Genomic DNA, 10,704 nt, shown 5'->3' on the forward strand with positions numbered 1-10,704 from the left:
AAATACCAAAAAACATGGTTATTGGTTACTATAGTTAAACCATGGTAAAAACAACATGTTTTGCTACACTAACCTTAGTTTAACCATGGTATTTGTAGTAAAACTGTGGTTATAGGCTACAATTGGTAATAAAAATGCCAAAAAAAAAGAACATGGTCAGCCTCCTATACTTTTACTATAGTAATACCATTACTATATGTAACAATAATACATTTATTATTATTGTTTAATAATAAATTAATATTTCTATCTTTTTAAAATAAATGTTTTAATAGATTATGACATCACAAAATATCAGGGAGTGAGATTTATTTGATTGTGATGCGAAGGAGGGTTACTGTAAGCCCCATCAGAAATGGGTTGCGGTGCACGGGGACGGGACGAATGACAGATCATTGCAGGCAGGGTAAGTAGTGTAGCCTATCTGTGCTATCGGCTCAGTGCTACCTCCAATAGTCCGTCTGTTTATTAGTCATATACATCTTCAGATCAGGTTTTTTAACTTATTAGAGGTACAGAACGCCACGTACTTCTCTACACCAATAAGCTGTAAACGCGTCAATCTGTTTTTGCATAAACCAATAACAGTTAAGCGAGGCGGAGCCATCGTCCAGACCGGACCGCACCAAAGACTCTGGAGTAAGATTCTCCCAATTGAGAATGGTGCTCCCCAGGGAAGTGTGAGCAGTCCTATTCTTTTTAATTTAACCCTCTACCGCACGCATTATGATAGACCTATAGAAAAAAATATTTGAATCTTTTTCTTTTCTAAGAATGGCTTAACTTGAAGTGCTGTAAAAAAAATTTTGGAAAAAAATATTATTTTAAGGTACTTTATGATATGTTGCCATACGGCAACAGCATACAAAGAAGAAGAAGAAGAAGAAGAAGAAGAAGACTCTGGAGTACTTGGCTTTGGTTGCCTCGCCTCCTGACGTCATGGACACTTCTGAGAGATACGCGGGAAAACTGCCACAGTAGAATGGATCCAGCGGAGGTAGAGTTTCTCGCAGAGAAAGAGATGGTAAAAATCATCCCGAATTTCAGTCTCGACAAAATCTATTTGATTGGGGTGAGTAAATATGACAGCTAGAGTATGTTTTTAATCAGTAATGTGATTATTGTAAGTTTCTGTGTGTCATGCGTTTTGTTTGTTTGCAAACATAACATAACATAACATAACATAACATAACATAACATAACATAACATAACATAACAAACTAACTAGGTATTTAATCCACCGATATAAAGTTGGTTCGACGTTTGACGTTGGATATTAGACAGATATTCAGCCGCGAAAAACTTACAATACATACAATACTTAAAATACATTCTTAGTGGATGAGTATAATTGTATACAAAATGGCTTATCTGAAAAGCCCTGTATTTATAGTACTGTACTGTAGCTTCTGTATTAACCTCATGTCTTTGTTACTGTTTTTATAAGAACATTTTTATATTTGTTTTAGTCACAGAACTATAACAGAAAACATGCTATTGAAATTCAACAATTAAGATAAAGCTGGTAAAGTTTTGTTTTGCGGTTGTTTTGACTTGAATTTGAAAATCTAATTTTTAATAAATTATTTGATAACACAGTTTTATTACACAACTTCAATGGGTGTGTCTTGTTACAGATTAGACAGACATTTTGATGGTGGTTTAAGCCACAGAACTATAATAGAACACACAGGCCTACTATAGAAAATTAAACCAATACATAATTTAGTTTAAAATAAATACAATCTTCTACCTCCGCTTCAAAGTTTGTCTTGTTACAATTCTTAAAGAACATTTTGCAGTTGTTTTTATTGTCAAAAGAGATGCAGAATTCATGCTATTGACACTCAAAATTCACTAGCGAAACCTTCCAAAGAGTCTCCAGTATTACTGCCCCCTAGAGGAAGATACTGCAGTTGTTTTGAAGAAGAAGAAGAAGAAGAAGAAGAAGAAGAAGAAGAAGAAGAAGAAGAAGAAGAAGAAGAAGAAGAAGAAGAAGAAGAAGAAGAAGAAGAAGAAGAAGAAGACTCTGGAGTACTTGGCTTTGGTTGCCTCGCCTCCTGACGTCATGGACACTTCTGAGAGATACGCGGGAAAACTGCCACAGTAGAATGGATCCAGCGGAGGTAGAGTTTCTCGCAGAGAAAGAGATGGTAAAAATCATCCCGAATTTCAGTCTCGACAAAATCTATTTGATTGGGGTGAGTAAATATGACAGCTAGAGTATGTTTTTAATCAGTAATGTGATTATTGTAAGTTTCTGTGTGTCATGCGTTTTGTTTGTTTGCAAACATAACATAACATAACATAACATAACATAACATAACATAACATAACATAACATAACATAACATAACATAACATAACATAACATAACATAACATAACATAACATAACATAACATAACATAACATAACATAACATAACATAACATAACATAACAAACTAACTAGGTATTTAATCCACCGATATAAAGTTGGTTCGACGTTTGACGTTGGATATTAGACAGATATTCAGCCGCGAAAAACTTACAATACATACAATACTTAAAATACATTCTTAGTGGATGAGTATAATTGTATACAAAATGGCTTATCTGAAAAGCCCTGTATTTATAGTACTGTACTGTAGCTTCTGTATTAACCTCATGTCTTTGTTACTGTTTTTATAAGAACATTTTTATATTTGTTTTAGTCACAGAACTATAGGCCTAATAGAAAACATGGTATTGAAATCCACAATTTAAGACAAAGCTGGCAAAGAGTGTTGTTTTGACTTGAGTTTGAAAATCAAATTTTAATCAGTTAATTTATAACACACAGTTTTATTACACCACTTCAATGGGTGTGTCTTGTTACAGATTAGACAAACATTTTGATGGTGGTTTAAGCCACAGAACTATAATAGAACACACAGGCCTACTATAGAAAATTAAACCAATACATAATTTAGTTTAAAATAAATACAATCTTCTACCTCCGCTTCAAAGTTTGTCTTGTTACAATTCTTAAAGAACATTTTGCAGTTGTTTTTATTGTCAAAAGAGATGCAGAATTCATGCTATTGACACTCAAAATTCACTAGCGAAACCTTCCAAAGAGTCTCCAGTATTACTGACCCCTAGAGGAAGATACTGCAGTTGTTTTGACTGAGTTTGACATTCAAACCTTTAATAAATTAATTTAAAATCAATACAGTCTTCTATTTCAACTTCAAAGTTTTACATTATTTTACAGTTTTAAATTCAAACCTTTAAAATTAATTTAAAATAAATACAGTCTTCTATTTCAACTTTAAAAGGTGTGTCTTGTTACTGGATCCTAGAAGTCATGCAAGTTTTACTGTCATATGTAAATCAGAATACATGCTATTGAATTAAATTCAAATCTGTTAATAAATTCATTTAAAGGGGTCATTCCTTACCATACTGTGATGCATGCGGCAACCACATGTGACGACCCCGGGCTGGACTCCGCTTCGTCCACGGTGAAAGCCGATCCGGCGATCGACAGCGTAAAGTTTAAGTTTTTCTCAGCGACCAGCACGGATCAGCTCTAGGCATGACAAAGCGATATCGTCCTCTTTTGGAAGGCCAAACAAAGTAGTTTCACTTTCACAATGAAACACACAGCGCCTTCACAACATGGCGGCGGCGGCGACAACAATACTACAGCGAGAATAAAAGTTACGCCTTCTTTCTTTGCGTGAACATTTGGTCGGCGTTATGCAAATCTACCCACAGAGCGACGTAGGTATGTTGGGGCGTGTTAGAACGAACCATTTTAGGTAGGTGTGGCTGACTCTGAACTTTTATAAAGAATATCTCTTTGGATTTGAGACTTTAGTCTTTGCGACTTTACAGATCTTCTTTATGCACCAACACTCCAAAGAGAAAGGAAAAATTGAAATCGCATCATATGACCCCTTTAAAATGCATGCAGCTTTCTTTCTCAAATCCAAAGGATGTGTCTTTGAGATTCCTAGACAAACATTTTACAGTTGCTTTCATTGTCAAAAGAGATGCAGAAAACACGCTATTGACATTCAAGAATCGCTTGCGAAACCTTCCATAGAGTCTCCAGTATTACTGCCCCCCAGAGGAAGATACTACAGTTGTTTTGACTGAGTTTGACATTTAAACCTTTAATAAATGTATTTAAAATGCATACAATTTTCCATCTCAACTTCAAAAGTTGTGTCTTGTTAATTGGGCCTATATTGTTCTTTGAACAAGTAACAAGACACACCCCTTGAAGTTTAGATATCAAACTGTGTGCATTCTAAATTTATTTAAACTTCTGAATGTCAAACTTGGTCAAAACAAGTGCAATATCTTCCTCTAGGGGGCGGTAAACTGCACAATCTTTGTAATGCTTTGCAAGCTTTTTCTCCATCGTTCCATTTCAATAACTTTTGTTGTGCTATAGTTATATGAATAAAACCAACATCTAAATGTTCTTGTATGAACCAGTAATAAGACACCCCTTATATTTGAGATTTATTTTTTTATACATTTCACAAGTGAAGCATTTAGATGGAATAATTGTGCTTTTTGCTCTTCGTTTTGCACTTTGCAGACGGTCCCTATCCTGCACTATTACATTATAAGATCTATCAGTTACAATACCTTAAGGCAGATTAAAACAAATAAAACGCATTGTGTGTTCTCTTCTACATTTGAAAACAATTATAACACATTATGTTTCTTGTCCTTGTGATAAATCGTTAAAGAACTATTGAAGATTTCGAGGCTTAATCTCTGACAAATGTCAAACGTCGAACCAACTTTATATAGGTATTGAATCCGCCTACATTATTTTGTCAAATCTGATTTTCTTATCTGGCCCTGGGTGGTTAATGTTTAGCTCATATTAAATGCTAAACATGATAATCTCTGGCGCAGTTGACACATTGAATTACAGCAAGCAAAAACACATCTTATGAGGAAACGGAGGAAGTAGTATGTTTCCCCAAAACATCAGTCAATACTTATGAATAGATTAATCCAAATAATTAATTGAAACAAACTTTGTCCACAGCCCGACCCAGGCTTTTTTTATTCCATGTCTTAGTGCATTAAACATTTTGCAATATTCTAATTCAGTCACATCCATTGATCACTGCATCAGATACATGACTTGATGTGTATAAACAAACTTTTAGGGAGATCTGGGTCCGTTTAACCCGGGTCTGCCAGTGGAAGTCCCTGTGTGGTTGGCCCTCAATCTTAAACAAAGACAGAAATGCAGGATAGTTCCTCCAGAGTGGATGGACACCGGTGAGTTAAATCGCATATCTGTGCTGGGATACCATCTTTCCTGAAACCATCTCTAAACACAGATGATCTTTTTGTTTCCAGACAAACTAGAGGAGATCCGTGAACAGGAGAGAAAACTAGACACTTTCACTCCCATTCCGAGTCCTTATTACATGGAGCTAGCCAAATTATTACTCAACCAGTAAGTACCAGATCACCTTCAGCATGTTCAGATAAAAGACCTCATGCAATCAGAATCAGAGTTTTGTGGCTTTTTAATTGTGTTTTTGTTTGCTTGATGTCATTACATACGATACAGCATTTTGAATCGAATATATATTCTTTGAAAGCATGGTGAAACATTCCAACAATACACAAAGCTAACTGGCTCGTTATAACAAACGTTTGTATTTTTTTGTCAATCTTCATGGTAATGCCATTGAAACTAACTATATGATTCATGCACACTTATGCATCTGCTTTGAAATATTGAAATTGTGTTTTTTTTTGTGTGCAGTTCTGCAGATAACATCCCCAAAGCCGATGAGATTCGAACCCTGGTGAAGGACATCTGGGACACGCGTGTGGCCAAACTAAGACTTTCTGCAGATAGTTTCATCAGCCAGCAGGAGGCTCACGCGCAGGTAAAATACAACTGCTAGTTAATGCGACCTGTTGACATGAGTAGATCAGAACTAGAGCCCGACCGATATGGGTTTTTCGGGGCCGATACCGATATTAGGGAGTAAAAAAAAGCGATATCGATATATCGGCCGATATTCTTTGTGTATATTATAGTACAGTACCAGTCAAAAGTTTAGATACTTTCTCATTCGAGGGTCCAAACATTTGACTGGTACTATATATAGAATACAGTATATACATAAACAGAATATATATACATAAACACATTTTTTGCAATGATCACTCAAATGTGGTGATCAAACACTTATAATGACGTGACAGAGATACTTAATGGAGGCAGAGCATTTAACAATTTAACAGTAAACTTTATTATCCAAAATGAGTCTGACATCAGTGCACTGAACAGTAAAGTTGAAGTTTATTCAACTTTAATTCAATTCCATTCAACTTTATTCCTTTGAAGTTTATTTCACTTCGGAACATTCATTCACGGATTTGCGCTACTGTCTTCAGACACAGACAAAACTTGCTAGAGAAGTGTGAAATAATATACCTAATAAATAAAAACTAAATAAATGGCCTCTAGACGTACACTAGATTCGCGTTCGAGAGGGTTCCTCGAGCTGAAGGGATCCCCCGAATTTGGGGCAGATTCGCCGCGCCGTTACGGAGATATGGCCGTTCAAAGATTCAATGGTTTTCCATAGACTTAAGCTTTAAAGCGTTTCATCCAGGTCGCCAGTAGCAAACAATGGAGCGCGCTCTGCTGGACAAACTGAGTAATTACACCATTACAAGCATTTTATCTGCGTTATATGTTCTGTAAAAAAAATTTCATATCGGTGGCATATTCGCTGATACCTATATATCGGCAACAGGCTCATATCGGCCAATAATATCGGCAAAACGATATATCGGTCGGGTTCTAATCAGAACCACATAAAATCTGATGGGTGTCTGATGGACTCGCGCTCTGAACGCAGCAGGGTTTCCATGGCTATGAAAATCTGAAAATATCAGAGAATTAAAAATTTATTTCTAGGCCATTTCAAAGTTCTTCTTCATATTCAAAAACATTTTGGTGATGAGAAATTGCTATTTATAAATGCAGTTTCTTTGATGGAGGGAAAAAGTCTTTTTCCTGTAATAAAAAGTCATGGAAAAATTTACGGAAGTAAAATAATGTCAAATGTCTTTTGAAAGAAAAAAGTATGCTGAATTGCACTAATTAAAAAATGCATTGCATTGCTAGTTATTGCATTAATGCATTGCATTTTCAGATTTTCAGGGTATGAAATTCAACAGTGAACCATATATTTAAGCTGTGAATAATTCAATAAAAAATATACCACACCCAAAAAATATTCACACACAAGAAATAAAAGGAACTGAATATTGCCTGTTGAATATTATAGTTCATATTTTTAAACCGGCTGAAGTCTGAAGTGAAGTCTGGAAGGTGAATATGGATTGTTGGATTTTTAATAATTAAATTGTGTGATTGAAAGAATGCCATCATCTCCTGTTCCGTTGTTGTCTCCTTTTTGTAGTTTTAAATAATGATTTGATATTTATTTGCCGCCGTCACGGCTATAATGCTTCTCCGACGAGCCGCTTCTTCGGGTTTTGCCGTGGTACTGCGGGTTACACCAGCAACATGCTCGTTAGCGGTTTGCATGTGTACTGCACGTCGACGCAGAAGTATAAATGAAAACTGACGCATAGCCTACGGCGTAGGTCCGACGCAGAAGTATAAATCAGCCTTAATTCTGTATGGTATAACAAGAATATTTACTCTGTGTACATGTGAACATAATTAAATATTCCCAAATTCTGCCTGTTAATGTTGAGTCCATCATCTTTTAACATTTTGTGTTGTTTTCTCTCAAATGCTGGAATTAAATAGAGCACATTTCTGTGACTGTGTAATACACATGAATATTTAAAGGCGGACATTGTTCAGTTTATAAGTGGTTGTTACTGAACAACTGGCTGTTATGCTCTAACACTGCATTGCTGCACACTGTCTACATTTGACACAGCAGTGTGGAGTTAACCACGCAAAAGCCATGCTAACGGTCTTCTAGAGAAGGAGTTTCATGTCTCAGGGTTAACTGGTGCTAACCCCTTTCTAAATTAGCGTGAAACGTTATTTTACCCAGGGTTAAAAGCAGGCCTAAAAAAAACCTAAATGCAGGGTGTAAATCCCTCAAATGTATTCATTCTCTTTAACTGGTTTGATTTAGTCACAATGAGATGTCAGTTGTTTGATAAACTCTCATTCTCTTTATCTCTAGCTGGATAATCTCACGCTAATGGAGATCAACACCACACGCTCATTTCTGCTGGACTCTCTGAACTACATGTATAAGCTGCGCTCAAACCTGCAGCCGGGCAGAAGTCAGGACTACTGAGATGTTCTGAAGTAATGGAGAAATTCTCTACCAGATTGATCTGTCATTTTTCAGCCTTGTTGCAATATGTAGGAAAACATAAACAGGCTGAAGTTTGCTTTTATGTTCTGAAACCGATTTTTGAAAATGTATTACTGATGACTGTATGGAATCATATCTGAACTCGTGACCACTGCTGTGTCTTGGCATGTAAATAGTAACCGATGCTACACTGTAGCTGACCAGTCTAGTGAAAGAAAAAAAAATCTTTGACCATTTTTATTTTGTCTAAATAAATGTATTAACGTAAATTTGTACACCTGTTTTCACACGTTTCAATTTGCTCAGTGTTTTCTGCAAAACTCTACACACGTATGCCCTTATTTTGCACAAATTTAACCATGTCCTCATTCAGAAAACACAAGCGCACAATATAATTGACCTCAAGCGTCACAATATGACCTCAAATATCACACATTTATCCATGTGTTAACATTAAGTAGCAAAACTGATGACACCAATCAGAATCTCATGATAATATAAACAGGAGCACAGGTGATTATGTGCTTTGGAAAATGAATCCTAGTGGTGGGAAACAGGAAGTATAAATGAAGGGGACTAGGTTAAAGGTCTTTAGTTTCTGATGAAATACAAAGCACTATAGGTGACTATGTTCTTGTGCATTGAATGACCATGAGAGTGGTTGGCCTACATGATCATCTACAGGGTTTTTATACTACTTACATACAGTATAATTACAGCACAGTACAAGTACTTTAGATGAGAAAACCTTCACCATTCTAAGTACAGTAAATACTGTAGCAGGTTGTACACCCCTCAAACTTGTAACTTGAACTGATTTGTAGCCAAGTACTTCTTGCAGGTACTGTATTTTTACAGAACTGAGAGACGATTGTCTAGGGGAGGCAGAGAAAGTCTTTTGTCAGAAGACTTAAGAAACTGCTACAGTATTGCAGAAAAAAAGAGCATTACCAACACTGCAATGCAATTTGGAAGAGGATACTGAGTTTATTTTAACGGTACCGTAATTGACAGTATAATGTAGTGTGTGTTCATATTCAGTTCTTTGGCATTTGAACTTTTCTACTGCTTTTCATCTACTGCAAGATCTCTTTATGGTAGTGTAATGCAATGAAAGTAAACTTTTCTTAAAGCTTATTGCTGAATTTCACTGTATCTGCACCCCTTTATGTTGAATACTGTAATAGACACTGATTTGCATAATGATTCCTGATTCCCACAAGGAGGTTTTTGTAAGTGTTTTGAATGGATCTCACTAGTGTTCTTTAGGCAGTGAAGTGTTATAAGTCTGTGTATTTGTCAGGTTTGTGTCATCTGAGGACAAAGTTCGATTCTGACAAAGAATGTTTTTGACTAAAATATTTGATTTTGACCTGGAAGTCAAACTGTGACCATGGGTAGGCCCTGTACTACTTTTACTGTGGTCCAATCTCTTGCACACAGTTGAGTGGCATTGTTCAGATCACAAGACGATTTTTGCTTTCATCATTTTATTCAGGTAACACCTCGTCTACATCTTGCGCACTGTGCTTCAACCTGCAAAGGTATGCACAAAAACAAAAAAGGGATTAAATAATGTTTCATTTGTAGTCATACTTTACTGAAAAATACTTAAGATCTAAAAAAAAGAAGATATCTACTGCTGAGAGCAAGTGAGAAAAATGGAAACTCGCTGTCCACTTTACTGTACATCACACAATTTTGAAGCCAAAAAGTGTAGAGTGTGTGACCACCACGATGATGTGTCCCTTCTGGATATAATGAATTCTGTATGCCTCAAATATGTTTTTTTCTTCTTCATACATTCATTTGTGTATGTGACAATTCCATTCGAGTTTTGTGGAGGAATTCTGAAAAAATAAATAAATGTAAAATAAATAAAAATCCAAGATTCTTCAGAATAAAAAAAAAAAAAAAAGACTTGTAATGATCTGGTATTTGTTTAAAAGTCTGTGTAATGAGTGACAATGCGTTTTTATGTATGAAGTGTTCCTAGAATTTTGGAAGAGAATTACTGTTGTAAATAAAAAAAATAAAATAAAACAAAGCGAACACGTTTTTTGCAATATTTAATTTTTTTGTCTGAAATTACAGCAATATATCCATAAATACCTAATTACTACTCAACAAAGAATATATTACATTACAATGAATTCAAACAAGTACATAAAAAAAGAAAACAAAAAAAGAAAAACATTAAAAACCCCATGGTTTCACAGCATCTAACATCCTCCACTGAGTTTGGGCGTGACTGTGTGTGTATTGGGCAGGTTTGTATATGCTCTCATCAGGCAGTGGCAGTGCTTTGTGTGAAGCAGATACACACACACACACACAAAGTGATCAAACTGATGGCACGCCTGCTC

At 35.7% G+C, this 10,704-nt stretch overlaps 1 protein-coding gene across 2 annotated transcripts; it reads left to right on the forward strand.

The window, feature by feature from the left end:
- The first annotated feature begins 889 nt into the window (after nt 1-889).
- Nucleotides 890-8,562, forward strand: gins2 (GINS complex subunit 2). Of its 2 annotated transcripts, none has more exons than XM_016464759.1 (5): nt 890-1,072; nt 5,165-5,279; nt 5,361-5,460; nt 5,776-5,902; nt 8,201-8,562. In XM_016464759.1, the coding sequence occupies exons 1-5, from the start codon at nt 983-985 to the stop codon at nt 8,315-8,317; spliced, it is 549 nt and encodes a 182-aa protein (XP_016320245.1). In that variant the 5' UTR covers nt 890-982; the 3' UTR covers nt 8,318-8,562. The 2 variants fall into 2 exon arrangements, with proteins under 2 accessions (XP_016320245.1, XP_016320244.1); XM_016464758.1 differs by lacking the exon at nt 890-1,072 and adding an exon at nt 2,015-2,202.
- Nucleotides 8,563-10,704: the final 2,142 nt, after the last annotated feature.

Source organism: Sinocyclocheilus anshuiensis, unplaced genomic scaffold, assembly GCF_001515605.1.
Source record: "Sinocyclocheilus anshuiensis isolate Anshui unplaced genomic scaffold, SAMN03320099.WGS_v1.1 scaffold120, whole genome shotgun sequence".
Taxonomy (NCBI): Eukaryota; Metazoa; Chordata; class Actinopteri; order Cypriniformes; family Cyprinidae; genus Sinocyclocheilus; species Sinocyclocheilus anshuiensis.

Coding starts and splice junctions, on each gene's coding strand:
- gins2 (XM_016464759.1), top strand. CDS start 983: ATGGATCCAGCGGAGGTAGAGTTTCTCGCAGAGAAAGAGATGGTAAAA. Junction 1,073..5,164: donor ACAAAATCTATTTGATTGGG/GTGAGTAAATAT, acceptor ACAAACTTTTAG/GGAGATCTGGGTCCGTTTAA. Junction 5,903..8,200: donor AGCAGGAGGCTCACGCGCAG/GTAAAATACAAC, acceptor CTTTATCTCTAG/CTGGATAATCTCACGCTAAT.